Source organism: Polypterus senegalus, chromosome 1 (assembly GCF_016835505.1).
Source record: "Polypterus senegalus isolate Bchr_013 chromosome 1, ASM1683550v1, whole genome shotgun sequence".
In the NCBI taxonomy this organism is placed as follows: domain Eukaryota; kingdom Metazoa; phylum Chordata; class Cladistia; order Polypteriformes; family Polypteridae; genus Polypterus; species Polypterus senegalus.
In genome coordinates this window covers 179,150,103-179,173,731 of record NC_053154.1, presented here as the reverse complement: position 1 = coordinate 179,173,731, position 23,629 = coordinate 179,150,103, and the positions used below count along the sequence as shown (strand labels likewise).

Here is a 23,629-nt window from a genome sequence, read left to right as displayed (position 1 = left end):
GGAGCGACGGAGGGCCTCATATCAACGTGGGAGGCGTGTGGATGGGGGACCCAACGCCGCCTCACACGGCGACTGAGCTGCAGGCTATGGATGTATATCTATACTAATAAAAGGCAAAGCCCTCACTGACTGACTGACTCACTCACTCACTCACTCATCACTAATTCTCCAACTTCCCGTGTAGGTTGAAGGCTGAAATTTGGCAGGCTTATTCCTTACAGCTTACTTACAAAAGTTAAGCCGGTTTCATTTCAAAATTCTACACGTAACGGTCAATTAAGGTCGACAATGTCTGCCATGTTGAACTTTCTTATTTATGGCCCCATCTTCACAAAATTTGGTAGGCGGCTTTCCTGCGCTAACCGAAACCAATGTACGTACTTATTTTGGTGGTATGATGCCACTGTCGGCCGTCATATTGAACTTTTCAACGGTCTTTGTTACTTATGGGCCCATCTTCAAGAAATTTGGTATGTGGGTTTCCAACGCTAACTGAATCCTACTTATGTACATATATACGTCCATAGCCTGCAGCTCGGTCACCGTGTGAGGCAGCGTTGGGTCCCCCATCCCAACGCCTCCCACGTTGTTGGCTGCCTGTCTGTATAAGGCGTCCGGCGCTCTGGTCTCTACATTCGCTTCCTTGCTTATACGTGATTCACGTCTCCCTGCTGATAACTACAGCCTTTTTATTTAATCCATGGCTTCTCTGCGGTTTTATTGTTCGTTTATTACGATTATAGTTATTGTGTAGGTATTTTAGACTTACTTTACATTGTTCAGGTACCCATTTCCTTTATCATTCCAACCTACCCCTATTAACATGTCTATCGAGGTGATCACCATCGATCAAAGAACTGTCACTTACTGAGTGGTTTCCATACCCGGAGATGGCACTTACCTTTTCCATTTTCTGTTACATATTGCACGGCCATATCAGGCTCACTCTTGATATCCGGAGGAACATTCTGTCTTATGTATTGAATGACTCGGACAGGTTCAAGGTGTGGACTGATGACGGTACAGGAGATAATTATACTACACAGGAGCACTATAAGAGTGAAATGCTTAAGCCCTTCACCTATGGTTCTGCATGTGAGTTGATGACTGCCGCTGAATTGTTCGGTTGTCGCTTTCAAGTGTACCAAAATGGCCGAATATTTTACACCTTTCGACAACTGCCAATGCCTCTTAAACATCTTAGGTTCACAGGTGACGATTTGAGTAGTGGACACTTTGATGTTTATGTATGTTTAAACTTTCAAAAGCTGGATGTGAAGTTATCAATGAAACCGGTTGTATGCTTACAACGTTGACAGTTGCCAAATGTCACTTCAACACAAGTCCTGCAAATATTGTCGTAATTGAAGCAAACCATGAAACTCAAACCGATTATGACAGCAGCAATTCAAGCTGTGGGATTTGAAACAAGATTACTGTTCACATGGCCAAATGTACGTTGCATGCTCAAGAGTAAGCTCAGCGCACAACTTGGTCATATTACAACCGGAGGGCCGAACTCACAATGTGGTATACAAAGAGATTCTTAAATAATTATTGGCATATTTTCCCTCAGTTTAAAAAGGTTTAATTTTCTTCTTAATAACAATTTTAAGGCAGTACTTCGCCGTCTGCGAAGTGCGGGTATTTTGCTAGTATGTACATAAGTAGGATTCAGTTAGCGTACCAAATTTCTTGAAGATGGGCCCATAGGTAACAAAGACCGTTAGAAACTTCAATATTGCGGGCGAAAGTGGCATCATACCACCAAAATAAGTATGTACATCGGTTTCAGTTAGTGCAGGGAAGCCGCCTACCAAATTTCGTGAAGATGGGGCCATAAATAAGAAAGTTTAACATGGCGGACGCTGTTGCCAGTTAAAGGTAGAATTTCTAAATGAAACCTGCTTAACTTTTGTAAGTAAGCTGTAAGGAATGAACCTGCCAAATTTCAGCATTCTACCTACACAGGAAGTTGGAAAATTGGTGACGTTGGAAAGTTCAATATGGCGGCCGACAGTGGCGTCATACCATCAAAATAAGTAAGTACATCGGTTTCGCTTAGCGCAGGGAAGCCGCCTACCAAATTTCGAGAAGATGGGGCCATAAATAAGAAAGTTCAACATGGCGGATGTTGTCGACCGTTACATGTTGAATTTCAAAATGAATCCTGCTTAACTTTTGTAAGTAAGCTGTAAGGAAAAAGCCTGCCAAATTTCAGCTTTCTACCTACATGGGAAGTTGGAGAATTAGTGATGAGTCAGTGAGTCAGTCAGTGAGGGCTTTGCCTTTTATTAGTATACTAGCAGAATACCTGCGCTTCGCAGCGGAGAAGTAGTGTGTTAAAGTTATGAAAAGAAAAGCAAACATTTTAAAAATAACGTAAGATGATTGTTAATGTAATTGTTTTGTCATTGATATGAGTGTTGTTGGTATATATATATATATATATATATATATATATACACACACACACACACACACAGACACATATATAAACATATATATACATATAAACATATATATAAATATATATATATATATACACATCTATACACATATATATATATATAGTTATATATATATACACATATACACACATACATATATATACATATATATACACATACTATATATACACACACATATATATACATACTGTATATACAACATATACATATCTACATATATACTGTATATACACATATATATACAAATACATATATATATATCTACATATATATATATATTAGGTGGGACTCGATTAAAAAATTAATCCAATTAATTAGAGGCTGTGTAAGAATTAATCTTGATTAATGTATGTAATCGACACGTAAATTTGCCCCAAATGCAAATGTTTTTTTTTTTTTAAAAGCGGTTTTAGTGGGCTTACAGAATCAAATAATAGACATGGACATGAATATTGTAAACTGAAGCTGTTTTAATTTCTGAAAAAAAGCTTTAAACTGCATTTGAATTCAAAACAGAAACAAAAATATCATCCCTGGTTAAAATTGGGCAGACTTAAAAATAAAGTGGTAGTTTAAGTACTTTAAGTACATTTTCAGAATAGTATTGTCTTTAAATAATAATAACCAAAATTTCACCATAAAGTGCAGTTTTCTTCTTAAAAAATAAGTCAGAAACATAAAAGGTAATTTGACCAGCTTACTCTTTAAACTCTGAGTAACATTAGCCAAAATTATTTTGTACATTAGGCTAAAACAGTGTGATCATTGAACATTTTGTAATTAGATGTATTTAGAATTACTAACGGTCACGGAAGTCCAATGATCCCCAGTAAGAGCCACAAAGTCCGCTTTCTGTAATGCATCTAATTTTGCTTGCTTTTCAGTGTGCACAAAACCATGCTTTTATCAAGGCTTACGGGAGTCGAAATGATCAGTCGTAGGAACGCGCTTTATTCCGACTCTAACATTTTTGTAGCTGTGATGTGTGCATCAGTGTAATGGATGTACCAGGAAATCATGCATTGACAAAAGTTCCGTTTGCTTGGAATTGAAAGTGTGATTAAATCGTTATTTTTAACGCGTTATGGAGTACATGCATCGAAGCTTCTCAGCTGTGCTTGTGCTAAGAAAGGGAAAATTTTAAAAATAGCGTAACATGATTCTGCGTTAACCTAATATTTTTCATACGTCCCAAACCAAGGAGATCGAAGGTAAAATGAATCAGGTAGCGCGCGTACATAGTCAGTACATCCCCTCTCGGGAATCGAACCTCGAATGTCGGCGTTAGAGGCGAAGACTCTACAATTGCCACAGCGTGTGGCTTGTCTATGCTAAAGTATGTATTGTAGATCGGGGTATATATATACATTTATATATATATACCCGTGTATCGCAGTGGAGAAGTAGAAGTTATGAAAAGAAAAGGGAACATTTTAAAAATAGCGTAACATGATTGTCAATATACAGTAATTGTTTTGTGAGTGTTATTGAATGTTGCTGTCATCAAGGATTTGATTATCATTATTTCTTTCAATCAGGCTCGTATTTGTAGGATGTGTTCAAGTTACATTCCGTGTTTGTCAATCGTTGTAAAGATAAGAGGTTTCATTCATCGATTAGTTCCTTACTGCATCAATAAACAGCTCGTCTTCCTTTTATCTGTGATGTGACAAACTGCATGCACGGGTTTTTTTTCACTGTCTTCCTTTAGCAGGACATTCACTTTTTCCACCGTGTGCTTTGTTTCCGCAGTAGCTGCACTTATGAATATGATTGTATGTATAAGGCGCTTCATATTTTTTGCTGCCTTCTCAATTGTGTAATTGGTTTTGTTCAGCACTCTTTGGAACTGTTGCTTTTGTCTGTGCATCGTCAGTTCACGTGAGCCGCTTGGTGTTCTTGCATCGAAGGTTCCCAGCTGTACTGGTGCCATCTCGTGTAATGTCAGCTAAGACCCGGCACTTAAAAGTTTCTCTCGCAGTTTCAATGAGTTTGTGCCAAACACCACCCTGACCATCTCATCTTCCTCTGCATAAGCACAGTCCTTCACCGTGAATATTTACCGGCAGTGTTTGTATTGGATTGCGCTGATGGGCGGCCTTATATGGGCAGGCACTAAATTACAAGCGCTAGTGGTAGCCTATGAACTTAATTTAATATAAACTTACGGTTCACGCCGTGCTTTGTTTCCGCAGTAGCTGTACTTATGAATATGCTTGTATGCATCATTTGCTTCATAATGTTTTTCTGCCTTCTCAATTGTGAAATGGCGTTTTGTGCTGATCGCTGTTTGGAGTTCTTCCTTGTTCTCTACGTACTTACGTAGGAGGCGTGATGATGTCACGAAACTCCGCCCCAGCCATCTCAACTCAAGACTCCATTACATTATATGGGAAAAATAGCTTCCAGTTATGACCCTTATCGTAGAATTTGAAATGAAACCTGCCCAACTTTTGTAAGTAAGCTGTAAGGAATAAGCCTGCCAAATTTCAGCCTTCTACCTACACGGAAGTTGGAGAATTAGTGATGAGTCAGTGAGTGAGTGAGTGAGTGAGTGAGTGAGTGAGTGAGTGAGTGAGTGAGTGAGTGAGGGCTGAGTATAGATTTATTGGTATAGATATCTATGCTAATAAACGGAAAGCCCTCACTGACTCACTCACTCACTGACTGACTCATCACTAATTCTCCAACTTCCCGTAGGTAGAAGGCTGAAATTTGGTAGGTTATTCCTTACAGCTTCCTTACAAAAGTTGGGCAGGTTTCATTTCGAAATTCTACGCGTAATGGTCATAACTGGAAGCTGTTTTTCCATTTACTGTAATGGAGATGAGCTTGAAACCCGTGGGGCGGAGTTTCGTGTGACATCATCACGCCTTCCACGTAATCACGCAGTACGTAGAAAACCAGGAAGAGGCCCAAAAAGCGCTGAAGAAAACATGCATTATATAATTGAGAAGGCAGCAAACAATAAGAAGCGAAAGAAAGTGACATATACAACCATATTCATGAGTTCTGCTACTGAAACAAAGCACGATGTAAACCTAAACTTTAAATTAAGTTCATAGACAGGCTGCGCTGGCGCTTGTAATTTAGTGCCTACCCATATAAGGCCGTCCGTCAGCGGCAATCCAATAGCAAACTGCCACGGGTAAATATTCACGGGTGAAGGACTGTGCTTATGCAGAGGAAGATGAGATGGTCAGGGTGGTGTTTGGCACAAACTCAGCGAAACTGCAGGAGGAAGTTTTAAGTGCCGGAACTTCGTAACATTAGATACAGCCATGGACATAGCACGACATGGCACCAGCACAGCTGGGAAACTTCGATGCATGTACACCGAAGGCTCACGGAACTGACGCAGTGCACAGACAAAAGCAACAGTTCCAAAGAGCTGAACAAAAATGAATTACACAATTGAAAAGGCAGCAAAAATATGAAGGCCTGATACATATAAGCATATTCATAAATGCAGCTACTGTGGAAACAAAGCACACGGTGGAAAAGTCAATGTCCCGCTAAAGGAAGACAGTGTAAAAAAAACCCGTGCATGCAGTGTGTCAGGTCTCAGATAAAGAAGAAGACGAGCTGTTTATTGATGCAGTAAGAAACGAATCGATGAATGAAACCTGTCATCTTTACAACGATTGACAAACACGGAATGTAACTTGAACACAACACATCCTACAAATACGAACCTGATTGAAAGAAATAATGATAATCAAATCCTTGATGACAGCAACACTCAGTAAAACTCACAAAACAATTACTGTATATTGACAGTCATGTTACGCTATTTTAAAATGTTCCCTTTTCTTTTCATAGCTTCTTTAACACACTACGTCTCCTGCTATACGCTGGTATATATATATGTATATATATACCCGATCTACATACTCGAATAATAGATACTTTATTCGCCATCAATGATTGTTTTGGTAAAGCCATACTCAGTGTATTCATTAGATGAACGGTAAAAAAGTAAGAGCGAGGGGAGGATGACTTATTGAGGCATGCAGGCAAAACCACAATAGCATGCGGGCTCGATGTACGAAAAAATATATCTTTTCAAGTTCTATTTAGTCCATATGTGTCAAACTCAAGGCCCGCAGGCCACATCTGGCCCAGCGTGTAATTATATCCGGCCCGCGAGATCATTTTATATACTGTATTATTGTTATTAATGGCCCGGGGATATGAAGTGCTGGTAACACAATAAACTACAGATCCCATAATGCAGCACTTCAGCTGCCTTGCCGAATACTTACCACGTCCCCGCGGTCTCTTCAGTCGTTTCCTTACTTTGCGAAGGAAGCAGCTTTCTCAGAGCTTCTGCACGGTTTTATAAACGAACGATATATAAGAAAGTCCTTTTCCTTGCTTCGCCAACGAAGCCGCCTTTTATTTAATCCACGGGTTCTCCGCTGTTTCATTGTTCATTTATTACGATTTTTATAGTTATTGTGTAGGTTTTATTTAATCCACGGGTTCTCTTCTGTGTTCACTGCGGTGTCTTCTTTCGTTTAGCTTCTTAAGCCAAGGAAGCAGCTTTCTCACAGCTTCTGCACTGTTTTAAAACGAACGACATATAAGAAAGTCCTTTTTCCTTGCTTCAACAACGAAGCAACCTTTTTATTTAATTCACGGGTTCTCCGCTGTTTCATTGTTCATATTATTACGATTTTTATAGTATTGTGTAGGTTTTATTTAATCCACGGGTATTTCAACGCTGAGAAGCGCGGGTATTTTACTAGTATATATACTGTATATATATATATATATATATATATATAATACCATACTTGGCAGCAGAGAAATAAAAAAAAAGGAAACATTTTAATAATAACGTAACATGATTGACAATGTAATTGTTTTGTCATTGTCATGAGTGTTGCTGGCATATATATATATATATATATATACACATACATACATATATATATATATATATATATACACATACATACATATATATATATATATATATATATATATATATATATATATATACATACATACATACATGTGTACATATATACACACACACACATATACTATGGGATGCCAAACTGGCAAATAAATTGATTCTGTGAATATATAAAGTCGGCATCAGAATATATAAAGTCAAAACTTGAATATATAAAGTCAGCGTCGGTATACATAAAGTCAAAACTTTTTTCTGAATATATAAAGTCAAAACTTGAATATATAAAGTAATCACTGGAATATATAAAGTGAAAACTTTAATATATAAAAAGTCAGCGTTAGAATATATAAAGTCAGCGCTGGAATATATAAAGTCAAAACTTGAATATAGAAAGTCATCGTCGGAATTTATAAAGTCATTCCTGATTATTGTCAGGGATGCCAGGGGCAATGACCCGGCCGGGACGCCGTGAGGGACCGGAAGAGGGTCAAAGCCCACCCTGGATCACATGGGGACCTGTTGCCACAGCATTTCCTCCACACCAGGAAGTGCTGGGGGGGAAGATTTAGGGTGACACCCGGAGAGCTGCCGGGAGGACAGCCGGCACTTCCGCCATGCTGGGGCGTGGCCAAGGGCGGAATGCCGAGAACACCTGGTGCTCATCCCGGAACTGTATAAAAGGGGCCATCTTCATTCATTCAGAGCTGGAGTCGGGAGGAGGAAGGACGAAGCACAGAGGAGGTGTGGAGGTGGCCCGAAGAGAGGCATTTGTGACCAGGACTGAGTATTTGGGGGTTTTTGTGCACGTGACTGGGTCTTAGTGACCATTGGCTGGGGTCTGTGTGACCAGTTTATTTATTGTAAATAAAACGTGTGGTAGTGATTACAACATGTCCGCCTGTCTGTGTCCGGGTCGTTTCCACATTACATAAAGTCAACATCGGAGTATATAAACTCATTCCTGAATATATAAAGTCAAAGCCAAAATCTATTGATTAAAACGACTCTGAACTGAACTAAGTGAACAAAAATGTATTCAGAAAAATAAATTAAAAAAAAAACACTGCTCGGTTAATGTTTTGAAAATGATGCATGTGCCTTGCCCAGGATTGGTTCCTGCCTTGCGCCCAGTGTTGGCTGGGATTGGCTCCAGCAGACTCCGTGACCCTGTGGTCGGATTCAACGGGTTGGGAAATGGATGGATATTCCAGCGCTTACTTTATATATTCCGACGCTGACTTTATATATTGAAGTTTTGACTTTATATATTGCAGCGCTTACTTTATATATTCCGACCCTGTCTTTATATACTCAGGTTTTGACTTTATATATTCCAGCGCTGACTTTATATATTCAAGTTTTGACTTTATATATACCGACGCAGACTTTATATATTCAAGTTTTGACTTTATTTATTCTGACAGTGAGTTTATATAATCAAGTTTTGACTTTATATAGTTAAATGTAGTCATCATTGCATAACTTTTTCTTTACCATAGAAATTTAAATTCAACTTCCATTCCTAACAAAGATATTTCTGGCGACTAAATAGAACCTACTTATATCCAAATTCGAGCTGCCTGAATAAGTCACCCTCGCTTCGCTGTTACTTTTTTACCGTTCATTTAATCATGGCTAGTGGCGGAAAAATTATAAAACGGAAGGAGGAGTATACCGAGTATGGCTTTACCAAAACAATTATTGATGGCGAATCGATTATTCATAAAGCTTCAATTGGTGATCTGTTTTTCTGTGTTAACCTCATATTTTTTCATACTTCTTTTCAAACCAACGGGGTGCGAGGTTAAAATGAATCGGGAAGCGCTGATCAATGTAATCGGTGTACCAGGAAATCAAGCATTGACATAAGTTCCCCTTTGCTTGGAATGCAAAGTGTGATTAAATGCGTGATTTTTAACGCGTTATGAAGCACATGCATCGAAGCTTCTCAGCTGTGCTTGTGCTAAGAAAAGGAAACATTTTAAAAATAACGTAACACAATTGTCATTGTAACCTTTTGTAAGTAGTGCCTGGAGGATTCAGTGTGGAGAAACTCTAGAGACAGTGTGTGTATTAACTTGTGGATTTTTCTGTGAGTATTTGGTAGCAGCCTGACAAAGTCGCTTCCGTAACACTGCGTGAGTTAGCTGCGGAGCTCAGCTCAGAGCGAAATGAGATGAATGGGAGGGGAGATGATGACGTGACTCCCCCACCCGCCTTAACTGTCAATCCCCCACAAACACAGTCTCTCGGAATTTACATAAGCACATCCCCTCACCTGCAATTTTAACTTAGTTACAAAGTGATCAAAACTCTTGTTTATATCCTGCTTCCTCTCATTAAACTTGTATCCCGCATTACCCGTGGGCATGACAAACGCCAGCGGCAGCCTGTCTATGAACTTAATTTAAACTTTAGGTTTACACCTTGCTTCGTTTCCGATGTAGCAGCACTCATGAATATGGTTGTATATGTCATTCGCTTGCTTCTTATTGTTTCGCTGCCTTCTCAATTGTACAGTATAATGCATGTTTTCTTCAGCGCTTTTTGGAGCTCTTCCTGGTTTTCTACGCAATGCGTTGACAGTCAGTTCACGTGATTACGTGGGAGGCGTGATGATGTCACACGAAACTCCGCCCCCATGGCTTTCGAGCTCAACTCCATTACAGTAAATGGAGAAAAATAGCTTCCAGTTATGACCATTACGCATAGAATTTCAAAATGAAACCTGCCCAACTTTTGTAAGGAAGCTGTAAGGAATGAGTCTGCCAAATTTCAGCCTTCTACCTACACAGGAACTTGGAGAATTAGTGATGAGTGAGTGAGTGAGGGCTTTGCTTTTTATTAGTATACTGTAGTTGGATTAGCATGTTTTTGGCATCAATCCAGAAAAAAACAAAACTATGTTTGCAAAACAATCTTGTTATTTAAACTATTTTTTACTATTGGGTATGACATTGAATTATCTATAACCTTTAAGAATTTGTCTCCATGTCTGCTCTACAGAAACTGTAAATTTTGCAACTCTCACTCTGAACATTGATTTCATAAAACAGTGTGGTCAAATGTCAAATTCTCAATAGGAGGGTTTAGTAATTTTTACAAAACATGAAAATTATTGTGTCTAATAACATTTTACCTTTCTCATGGATTCCAGCTCTTGTTGCTTTTTCTCGTTGGCTAATTGCAGTTCCTTCATTCTTCGTTCCAATTCTTCTTGTTCAATCTGTTGCTTGCGCCGCAGATCTTTTCTTTTCTCGCGTGATTCCTGGTGTGGTGCTGGCAGGCCCATACTTAGCAAGTTAATAGCAGTTTGAATGGCTGACAAAACATTTATTTGAAAGAATGTCAATTTTAACATACTTTTTCAACAGTAGTAGAGGCTGTAGGATATAGTACTCTCTATAAATCCTACAGCATTCTCACTAATATAAAAACTGATCTTATCAGATTGTAATATTGTGACCAGCTGCCAAGTAGAAACCAGCCTCTTTTTTTGGCAATGTATAGTCCTTATTTGGAACTGAGGACTATATTAAACAGAACCAAAACTACTGCAACACAAATGTTTTTGAATAGTTCATATTTATTGTCATAACTTAACATTAAGTTTATTCTTCATCTTTCAGTAGTGTATTTTTTTAACTATCAAACAAAGATTGTAAAACTAAACAAATTGAAACAGCAATAAGAGGTTAATCATGCAAGCTGGTTTGTGCTTTCTATTAAGCATTCTTGTTTATCTTGGTGCAAAAAATAGTGACAATGTGTTGCATGTTGGATTAACATGCACATAATTTCACTGTCCTCTGTACACATGATAATACTTCTAATATTCCTATTCTTACTGCTAAATTTCCCTATATGTTTTCAAGATTTGCAGAGGAAAACACTTCATTAAAGTTGTTCTGTCACACCAAAATAAAGGATACTGAGGGGTGGGGGTTGATTTGTTTTTAATCCCATTTTTTGTAAAAATGTATCTAGTTGTATGGAATGATTACAATAAAATCAATAATATGTATAAAAATAAAGGATACTACTACTTCCATATAAAGTGTGTTACTAAGCTCACTTACCTTATGTGGTTTGAAAGTCAACATGCTTATATTGCAGTAAAAAGCAAATAGCTATGTTAGTTTTGCATTTACTTCTGCAGAAATTATAAGCAATATCTTCCATACAAGATTAAAACAATAATAAGCAGATTAAATTGCTTTCTAATAAGCTAGACTGACATTGTCGCCTCAAGGTATGTGGTTTTCTACGTATTAGTAATATTTTTGGTTTATTCAAACAACAATTTTACTTCAAGGTCTTGTGATTTTTTTAACAATCACAAACTACAAAATAAATTGGGAACTTGGTTAAAAACCAAGCACCAATATAAATGTAAAACTGAAACATAAATTGCCAGTGTTGAGAGAGAGAGACCATTTGGGGTCAGACTGAATGAAATTTGCAAAAGTTTGATAAGTACAGGTATCATCTCACAAGACAGAGAGATATTTAAAATCTTTTAAAGAAGTCCTAGTGTTGCAGTATGCTCCCGATTTTCATCTCTACCCAGAGTGCTTGTATTAAAAAAAACAAAAAAAAAAAATTAATGTGAACTCTCTTCACTTTATGCCTGGTTTATAAGTCTATATTAGGAGGATACTTTATTACTGCATCATTGATAATCTACTCAATTACTGGGTTATGATCTAAAATATAACTTTGAGCTCCAACCACTATTCTCTGAAGGTAATTCTATTTGGTGGAAAGCAATTACTTTGTGACCTGTAATCAGATTTACACCTAAGACCCACTTACTAAAAGGATAACATACCAAGAGACATGCAGACAGAGGTCAACTAAGGTAACTGATCAGAAACTTGATAAGTAATGCTGTTCAAGTATACACATACACAGATGTAGCCAAGCAGAATTAGTGAGGAATACTATGCTACCTTGCAATACGCTGCCTATACTATACTGCATGCAACCGTACCATTTCAGAAAGTTACAGCAACGTGATTGCATTAGCTTGAAAGTTCATATGGCAGACCAGCGACGTTTAAATGGTGTGCTACCAGTGAAAATCCAGTAGAGGGAGAAGTGAAAGGTTTAAATAGTGAGCTATCAATGTCAGTGATAACCTCTTTTCAAATCCATTCAAGGACCAGCAATAACCTTTTCTTAAATTAAGGAATTTAAGTTGAATACCATTCACACTTTTATTGGTTTTAAACTGTTGTTATACTGTAGAGAGTGAAAGTGGTGTGTGCTTTTTATATTATATTCTCACAGAGAAAATTCAAAGACAATTTCTTTTGGAGAAATACATGCATTCTTACTATTGAATACATATTTTATTTAATTGTGCCTTTCAAGCCACTCATGGGAACATTACAAGATAAAACTATACAATGGTATCAACACTGTAGATAAATATTCATTGAAAGGGTATCATAAATTATTACATAAATATTTTATGCATCAAAATTTTATTGTATAAGGTTTTATTCCTTTTTAATACATACTATACATAAGTAAGAACAAAAGTTGCCATTAATGATATAGAACTGATTCTGCTTGATAGTAATAGTTATATAAAATCATGAATCAAAGAAATAAAATATATAGCAAGTGGTAGTTTTGGAAACATTTTGACATTCTTTATCCTTTTCAAAGTAGTAATAGCTAACAGTCTAAGGCATTGCACCCAGGTGCTTCAAAGCCTGATCAATGCATTACCTTTTAGATCTGTCTTCTACGTTCTTATAAATCATCTACACTGCAGACAAAATGGAAAATGAAAAGGATTCTGATTAGTGTCACTGTGTGTGAAGCCCAAGCACAGTTGTTGTGCAGTCTGCATGTTTTCCTGTGCAAAGAAGATTTTTCTTCCACACACAAGTACTAAACTAAAGGGGCTATTGCCTCCCACCCTGAATAGTCTTATTGGGAATGCTTTTTTCTTTCCATTTGTGGCCTTCATTGTCATTTCAGTTAAAGTTGCATTGTGTAGATTAATATCATTTTTAACATGCTAGGGTAAGTTTACAATTGCGCTCACCTCCTGTATAATACTGAAGAAATAGGTTTTATCTTGTACTAGGCTTAAATGACTCTAACATAGCAGATTGATAGTTTAAAAAAAATACATCTTAAAAATATTTGTAATTGTTACAACAGAAGCAGTACACAAAAACAAAACAGCAGCAGCAGTGGAAGGGATGGCTATGAATCATCATTAATTCAAAGTATACTGTGACATTGTTCATTGATTCAATGGTAAGAATGCATAATTTACGCATTTTGGTGAGGATATGGTAAACAGGAATCATGGGTAAATGTTTTAACACATCGTTATACTTTAATTTCATTTTATATTCTCAGGGGTGCGGAAATCCAACGCCCGACTCGTCCGACACGGGTAAATTGACCGTGTTTTCTGGTTGCAGTTGTCCGCGGACAAGTGCAATTTTTCTGGAGAAAAAAGAATTAAATGTGCAGTTCAGGGCACATTTTTACCACTACTTTCAAATTTTAAACATTTGGGTACGTACTTCGTGCGGAAACAGTTTACTTTGGCATGTTCTTCATGTATCAAATTGGTATTCAATATTGTTTACAAAATGATGGCTGATTTTTCAAAGGGGAAGCACTGTTGTGATCTTACATAAGTATTATACCCTACTATTTACACGCTTGGAGATGCGGTCTTTTTTTTTCATGCCGACATGATTTTTCATTATAATCGATATCTTTTATATATTATTAATAAAAGAAATTTTTTCTACATAAAATGCGGTCATTTCACCTACAATGAAATTGTTTTCGCCACATAAAGCTTGTTAGGCATTTGATCTTTTCTGGAATTTGCGATTTCGCATAGGTTGTGATATATTGAGGAGTTAAGAAATTTATTGCGTGACATCAATTTTGATGAGCTGTCTATAGATCATTTTTGATTAGTGAATTTTTCAAATAAAACAAGTTGGTTTCGCGCTGTCAGTTTTTTAAAAATAAAGAAAACATTCTAACGGTTTCCAAATGTTATGAAATATCAATAAAAATCTTCATTTAGACGCGATTATTTTTTTCCCGACAACATCGGTAATATTTACTTCTTTGGAAATGTAACCTCTTGCTGAATTTCGAATACGCCATTAGGAATTACCTGCGTAACCCATAATGCACTGCGGTACGCACGTTGTTCTCGCTATATGCGTGTTGTTGAAACTGAAGCATGTAGCATCGCGGATGAGAAATTGATCATTTAAACTGGCACAACAGGCCTTGAGAAACCTAAGGAAGTGTACTAAGGCCACTGAAAAAAATATGGACACAGTGAAGACAAAAAAAATGTAAATGTCGAGATTAAAGTCGACATGTTGACTTTATTCTCATAGTTTATTTTGTCAGTTGAATGTCGCAAACTAAATTTCATCTTAAAATGAATGTTTCATTTACTAGATTTTCTCAAACCCCGTCATAAATTAATGTAGCACATTAAATGCTTTATATTAAGTGTTCCCCGACCCAGTTGTTAATCTCTGCGCGTTTCTTAAACTGACTTTCTCTTGCAGTGAGAGGCGCCGGCAGCAATCGCCGCACATTGACTTCATGATATTCCTGCTCAATGAACATTCAGAATACTAAGATAAATACTTGATATCTTTTTCACGATGAAATGCATTAAAGCATGTATTAGACATGGGTGGCGGGGGGCACAGTGGCGTGACTGTAGTGCTGCTCCCTTGCATTATGGGGTTCTCAGGTCTACGTTCAGTGTAGAGAAGTTTATGGCAGGTGTGACGAGGCTCCAAAAAACTGGATACTGTATTTGAATGGGTATCGCACAGGTTTAACTGAAATATTGTGTAAATGTTGGGTTCGTCATCTGGAGGTCGGAGATACGAACGAAGAATTCAATGGATGTTTTTCTGAGCAGGCGTTCTTTATTGCATGTTTGCTGTGTCTATCGTACGTACTAAACCCCCAGTTCCTAGCCTTTGTCTTTCTCCATATAACCAATCACCACACGATAAGCGTCTTTGTGAAATTAAAACCTACACCTCAGTTTTCAGAACTTTAAAACAATTTTGTTATACATGTTTAATTATGCCATCCATTCAGAGGTCTGTTATAACTAGTTTTAATTTCACAAATACGTGTGGTGATTGGTTATGTGCAGAAAGAAAAAGGATAGGAACTGGGGGTTTAGTACGTCAGATAGAGACATGAGTCTAAAAGTAAGAAAAAAGTTGGTTCAATTGAAAAAGCGTTTTCTAAAGCTGAACGCTCAGAGGTTGAGTGTTATGCAAGGCTGTTCAATGCTACTTCTTTAGAAGAGTTTGACCCACGACCAGCTGTGGAATTCTGGCTGTCACCTGGCAACAGGCACATCACTCATAAAAAAACCTGAAAAGTCATCAGCATCCACTTCTGCAGAACCATCAGTCCAGGAACCATGCAGTTCAGCTCAAGAAGAAATGAACAGCATTCAGCCCATGCTGTCTGAGATGGTAAAGATTCTTGGGGGAGAAGATGTTGCAAGACAAAAGCTGAAGAACATGGCAGAAAATGAATCAGGACAGTGTTCTGTTATGTAACTGTAATATATGAAAAAAGAACTAGTATACCTATAATGAAGGCATTGTTTATTAGCCAGTTAAAATAAGGGAATCTTTTATATAATATTCTAGAGCAAGGTGACAAAATACTACTCCCTGAAAGAATTTTTTTCAGTTTTAAAATGGAAGGCAGTTTTGGTATCAATAAAAGAGATCAGAAAAAATAAACTATTTTTCACTTTTGTTATTTGTTTATGGGCAAGTGAATTTAACTGGCGGACAAGTGGATTTTCTAAGTTTACTTGTCTGTGGACAAGTAGAAACAAATTTGATTTCCACACCCCTGATTCTGCTACTCTGTTGATTTCAGGGGCCTAAAATAATATATGCGGCATAAAATATGGGGCTACACAATAGTAAGATTATGACTATATTGTCACCATCACTCTTAAGTTATCTGTTATGGTAGTGGGTTAAAGAGAACATTACTCATTATTAAAGGGTATAGTTACTCAATGGAAGATTGTTTTAAAACTGTAAAGCAGATTAGTTCATTTGAGAGAAATGTGAAAATAAATGAAGCCTGCTGTAATACCTCAGTTTCTACGTGTTTTCTGAAATACCGTGCATAACTCATATTTTTTGAGAAAGTCTTACAGAGTGGCTCCTCCTTCACGACCAGATGTTTGTACGTATAGATTTGCCTATAATACTTCCAGTATGCAGCAATCTGTAATTATAATAATTTCATCAAAATGTTATTGCGAGCTGATAAATTCACAGGCAACCTTCAATGTAAATAATTTGAAGTCAGAAGCATGCTATACATCCATTCATTCATCTCCCAACTGGGTAGAGGGGAAGCTGGAGCCCATTCCAGCAAGCACTGGGTACATAGCTGAAACAATCCATGGACTTGGTTGCAGTCCATCACAAATTAATCACATACACATACACACACACAACCCCCCAGGGTCACTTTAGTATCGACAAACCATCTAACTTGCATGGTCTTCGGGTTGTGGGAGAAACACTTGATCACCCAGAGGAAAGCCATTCAAGCACAGGAAGAATATGCTGCTCTGGTACATTGGCTTTGGCATTACATTCCAGTTTTCTGTGGGTCTCTAACTACAGGCTACCAAAAGCCAAACAATGTTTCAATCAAGGCCTTCACCCTGCATATGAAGTGATATTATTACCATTCTTAAGTGAATGGAATCAGTCAAGCACATCCTCACCCCTTTCAGTATATGTGATGAACTTAACACATAGACAAACTTACACATCCACAATCGTAATGCAATCAAGAGTGTGAGGAGGCTGAGATAACATCAGCTACACTTGATGCAAGTTAGTCATGAGAAATGAACCAGCACTTGTGGGGATGAGTTGTGAAAAGATTTTATACATAATTATGGGTCAAGTTTTGGGGGTTCAACCACTTTTATACAAAGTTGATTTTCTTGGGGGTGTCCTCTATGTATACTGCTAGACTAAGAAATATCTTACGATGATGGTGAGCTCACAATTATAACTGTACAAAGCAAGCCCTATAAACAAACATGTAAGATTAATTTATGTCCCTGAAATATGCTGACTGATGCAGTCACATAACTAATATAACCACAAAATTCAATGAAACTGAAGTATAAAAAAATATATTTATTTAATCATGATTACAATTTGCCATTTATCTTAAATTTATGCAAATAAGTTAAATGTCATCATCCAATTAAAGCATGATGTCAGAGCTTTCCAAACCAGTTTCTGGTTGTGGAGATTCTCAAAGCCAGCCAGGAATAAAATTCAAGAGTGTAATTAATCAATTTCTAGATGGTGGTGATTAAAATTTTTGAGATATGGACGACATTGAAATTGTCAGACTTTTCCAGCAGGTTTTAATGTAAGCCCATATCAGTGCTGCTTACATGTTTAGTTGAATAACTCCATCCTAATCCTAAAGCTGCAGTCTTGGTGCTGTCTGATCATTATGCTACTCCATGTACGGATGTAATTAATCACCATTATTGCTGTTGTTTGCATTGCAGCATATCATTTTAGTCCCATGAAAGAGAAGTTTAGCCTATGAAGGAGAAGTTTTAGACAACTGATAAACAAAATGTTTTAGTACGGGAGGAAAGGTTTTAAAACCACGATAGACCACTGGTACCATTAAATTATCATCACCTTGAAATTATTAGTTGTTATTGATAGTTTTCTACTACTATATTGTTCATATTATTCACACTTTTTCTTAAATGCTTATATTTACTATTTTGATTTAAAAAATACATATTGTATGTTTTAAGATAAAATACAACCGGATGCAATACGGATGGGTGATATAGTCATTCGTCCCGAAAACCCTTCCAGCACAGCGACGAAAAAATGACAGACTGTATAGACCAAGATCCTACCTTGGTATTGTCTTATTATTATGGCTTTCTGTCAGTAATGCCGCGTAAATCACCAGTAAAGAAATCCAAGTTATTTTCTCTTATGTGATTTTTACCACCGTATCACTATGGGAGGGATATTGCCTTTTAATATCATATCTCTATATTTTTCGGTTACTTAAAACTCCACAATTATAAAAGAACTTATTCCAATTAGGGCACTATATCGTCCCCTATAGGAAACAGGCATGTACGGGGTCCACTGAGAAAAGAAGAGTATTCATGGCTCACCTTGCAGAGGAACATTCTTTCCTCTGCATGTCCTGGACTCCTGTGAAGACTGGGCAAGATCTTTTGTAAACGTGGCCACTGATTTCAACCGCAAGAAGGTACCCAAATGAATATGAAAAATGCTGCATTCATGCCACAATGTTTTCCAAAAGCTACTATAAAGGTCATAAAATTAATAATTCCAAATATCATATATACCTACAGTGCATCTGGAAAGTATTCACAACGCATCACTTTCTCCACATTTTGTTATGTTACAGCCTTATTCCAAAATGGATTAAATTAATTTTTTCCTCAGAATTCTACAAACAACACCCCATAATGACAACGTGAAAAAAGTTTACTTGAGATTTTTGCAAATTTATTAAAAATAAAAAAATTGAGAAAGCACATGTACATAAGTATTCACAGCCATTGCCATGAAGCTCGAGTGCATCCTGTTTCATCCTGATCATCCTTGAGATGTTACTGCAGCTTAATTGGAGTCCACCTGTAGTAAATTCAGTTGATTGGACATGATTTGGAAAGGCACACACCTGTCTATATAAGGTCCCACAGTTGACAGTTCATGTCAGAGCACAAACCAAGCATGAAATCAAAGGAATTGTCTGTAGACCTCCGAGACAGGATTGTATCGAGGCACAAATCTGGGGAAGGTTACAGAAAAATTTCTGCTGCTTTGAAGGTCCCAATTATCACAGTGGCCTCCATCATCCATAAGTGGAAGAAGTTCGAAACAACCAGGACTCTTCCTAGAGCTGGCCGGCCATCTAAACTGAGCGATCGGGGGAGAAGGGCCGTGGTCAGGGTGGTGACCAAGAACCCAATGGTCACTCTGTCAGAGCTCCAGAGGTCCTCTGTGGAGAGAGGAGAACCTTCCAGAAGGACAACCATCTCTGCAGCAATCCACCAATCAGGCCTGTATGGTAGAGTGGCCAGACAGAAGCCACTCCTTAGTAAAAGGCACATAGCAGCCTGGAGTTTGCCAAAAGGCATCTGAAGGACTCCCAGATCTTGAGAAACAAAATTCTCTGGTCTGATGAGACAAAGATTGAACTCTTTGGTGTGAATACCAGGCGTCACGTCTGGAGGAAACCAGGCAACGCTCATCACCAGGCCAATACCATCCCTAAAGTGAAGCCTGGTGGTGGCAGCATCATGCTGTGGGGATGTTTATCAGCGACAGGAACTGAAGGGACTAGTCAGAATAAAGGGAAAGATGACTGCAGCAATGTACAGAGACATCCTGGATGAAAACCTGCTTCCAGAAGAGCAAGTGACCTACAGTAGTTGCTATAAAATGTCCTATCAAAGGGATTTAAACAATACAGTGAGTGAAATACTGCGAGCTGATACCACACCACTAACCTCTCTCTATCAGGACGTGACATGGAAGTGGAAGATGGCTGGATGGGAGCTGTAGTGGGTTGAACACCATCTCTGGGCCCTTGAGAGTCAGATTCAGCAAATCCTTGCCAGACCAGACACACCTCAGGGATCAGAAAGCTTGCCTGTAAAAAGAGATCTCCTCAGCAGTCAAGATCGACGCAACTCATCTCAACATGGCAGTATTAACCCTGTTCCATGCTGCTTGCTCACTCTTTCAAGTGAATTTAACCCTGGCTCCTACTTGAAACAACGATGGAATATATTTCAGCATTGCAGGTGGGGGCTCAAGGCCAGAACCCCTCCATTGGCTCAGGCAAGCATCCCAATCCAAAACCTGTTTGACCCTCTCTGCTCCTCCACAGTGCCGGAAGACTTTGGTGATGTAGTTGTTACTGGCAATTCAATTATATGCAACCTCAATATTTCATGTCCTAAACAGAAATCTTTTGTTTGTTGTTTACCTGGTGCACAAGTACAAGATGTTACAAGAAGAGCATGAACAGTCTTCAAGAAGCAGAAGGACAGGGATGTTTGAACCATCGTAGTTCATGCAGGCATAAACATTTGATTTTGACAGTCTGAGGTTCTAAAGACAGACTTCACAGCACTAATTCAGGCCATGAAAGAGATGACACTGGCTACAAGAATCATCATTTCAGGCCCTTTGACACTGGTTGGAAGGTCAAATGAAGCCTACAGTGAGCTGCTATTCTTGAACAACCGGTTGAGAGTCTTCTGCAAGAGATAAAACATCAGTTTCATGGACAACTGGGATCGTCTCTGAGAAAGGTCATGTTCCTTCAGAAGAGATGGTCGGCATCCTAACAGATTCAGAGCCTGGTTCCTCTCCAACAACATTTTGATATATAAAATATGCATAATTTAATAACCATTTCACCTAAAGATGTGCACTTTATTAGAACTATGACAAATTATAGATTAAATAAAAAATTCACAGAATTAACAAAAAACTTAATTACCATTTCAAGCTGCCGTAACACTCAAATTCAGCTCTGCTTTTCCAAGACCTTAAATATGGCTTTAATTAAAATTACTGCATTAACCAGCAAGACTTTTTACGTTAATGATTTTATCAGTGATAGGAATATCAAGTTTCTCTCACTAAGTGAAACTTGACATGGCTCGGATTGTGCGGCAGTGTTAACTGAATCTGAATTACAGCTTTGTTCATTCGGTTTTCCAAGGCAAAAAAGTGGTGGTTCAGTGAGTATTTACTCAACCCGACTAAACTGTAAAAACTCTAGTATTGGGCCTTTTGCGTCTTTCGAGTATCATGCTGTGGTTATACATGGTGTGCCGCAGGTTCTCGTATTGACCATTTATAGACCTCCAAAATGTGTCTTTTATTGAAGAACTCTCAGACTTAGTATCTATAATAATAACTAATTATGACAGATTCTTAATTATTGCTGAACTTACTAGTCTTTTGATCTAAGTCAGCCTACACATAAGCGAAGAAACACCCTGAATTTAATCATTTCAAAGGCATTAAAAGTTGACGTGAGGCAAGTCATGGATATTGGTATATTGAACTACTTATGCATACTATTTTATTTAGAATTATTGATAACTACAACTAATGAAACTTGTACTATTAAATAAAACATTATTTTGACACATATGAAACTTCAATGTTTGCTAATATTCTAAACAAACAGTCTGACTGTAGTACTTATTTTAATAATACTGATAGTGTAAACTGTAAGAAAATCTTAATGCTAAAGTTAGAGCTGCACCTGACATAGTGGTCCCTGAAAAGAGAGTTAAGAAATCTTCCAGCACCATTACACCTTGGAAAACCCAAAAAAAGTGTCCAAGTTAAACAGAAAATGCTGGAGAGCGGAGCGTAAATGGAAAAAAAAATAAATTGACAGTCTATTATGAAATATTGAATGCAAAAATAACTGAATATAACAATGCATTCCACCTTGAGAGGCAGTCCTATTTCTAAAAAATTATAAATGATAGTGCTAGTAAATCCAGGCGGTCTATTCAACTATTGAAACCCAGCTCATGCAACTGTGTTTGATCTTATTCAGGAAAAGGTTCCAGTTGACCCATGGGAGAAAGACTTTCTGAGACTAAGGTCATAAAGCTTATGAAACCATTTCTGGACAAAGACAGAACCATAACAACAGTTGCATGGAGCTTCCACCCGCAGCTAAAGTCACTTCAGTACACATGTACAGTGTCAGCATGCCCGTGTCGATCAAACACAGGAAGCTCAGTAGTTTACTTGTGACTTTATGCTGTAGGAAGTAAATAAATTAAGGAAAATAACAGTCAATCTGACTTTTATTCACAAAGTACAGTGATGGCAAAAGTGCAACGGCAGCTTCCACGTGCAGCTATAGACTCTTCATTATGCAAATGACTCTTCTCACTAGTGTTTATATCTGGATGGTTTATGTGCCCAAAAAAGAAGTCTGACTGCATTCTCATACCTTTGCTGGTGTACTGACGTGTCAGCAGGCATTTTTTGTGGCATTACACATGTAATTTGTGAACATACCCTTGTCAATCAAACACAGGATGCCCTGTAGTAACTTTACACTGTAGGACAATAAGTAAATAAATCAAGGTAAATAACATTCAATCTGGCATTTATAAAAAAATCAGAAATCCTCAAGGCTGACTTCGCAGCTTTGATTAAAGACACGAAGGAGAGGACCCCATCGGCAAAGATCTTCGTTTCGGGTCCACTACCTCTCGTCAGACGATCTAACGAGTACTACAGTTGTCTGCTAGGATTGAACAACTGGCTACAGGGTTTCTGCAAGAAGAAAGATGTCGGTTTCATCAACAATTGGAATCTCTTTTTGGAAAGGCCGCGTTTCTTCAAGCGTGATGGCCTACATCCGAACAGTTTCGGCGCCCGGGTCCTCTCCAAAAACATATCAAAGGTAATTTGTTTATCTTGACTATCTATCTCTGCTCTTAACCCCTTCCAAAATGATACTGTTGTGCTAGGATATGATAAGTGTTTAATAGAATCTTCCGTTAAAGTGCACAACATTAATACTGTAATAAGCAATCTCAATGCATGTAGAAATCTAGGCAATACGGCATAAACTCCAATAATCTAATTAAAATTACTATTTTAGAGGAACAATGTATTAAAACTATAAAAACAGATCACAGATTAAACAAAAAATACACACAGAGCGGCACTAATAAAAATAATTTAGTTCCTATTCCAAATATCAATAACGCATATAATACTCATCTCTGCCCATCCAAAACATTAAATATGGCACTATTAAATGTTAGAGCTTTAACTAACAAAATGTTTTTTATCAACGATCTTATTAGTGATAAAAAAATAGATTTTATTGCACTAAGTGAAACGTGGCTTAACTCAGATGGGCGGCTGTTTTAATCGAATCTGCCTCCAGATTACAGTTTTACTCGTGCAGACCGCCAGGGAAAAAGGGGGGACGGCTTGGCAAACATTTACTCGAGCCAGTTAAAATGTAAAGATGTCAGTTTTGGTAAGTTCAAGTCCTTTGAGTATCTCGCCGTTGTTATCCATGGAGATTCTCAAGTTCTAGTATTATCCGTGTATAGACC

The 23,629-nt window shown here is 37.7% G+C and overlaps 1 protein-coding gene across 1 annotated transcript in view; it reads right to left on the bottom strand.

Moving 5' to 3' along the window:
- The window catches only part of swap70b (switching B cell complex subunit SWAP70b), a 322,658-nt gene that overhangs the window by 61,630 nt on the left and 237,399 nt on the right, over positions 1-23,629 (bottom strand). The window contains exon 7 of the mRNA XM_039768547.1: positions 10,535-10,716. Coding sequence (XP_039624481.1) covers positions 10,535-10,716 — 182 coding nt within the window. The remainder of the gene's footprint in view (positions 1-10,534; positions 10,717-23,629) is intronic.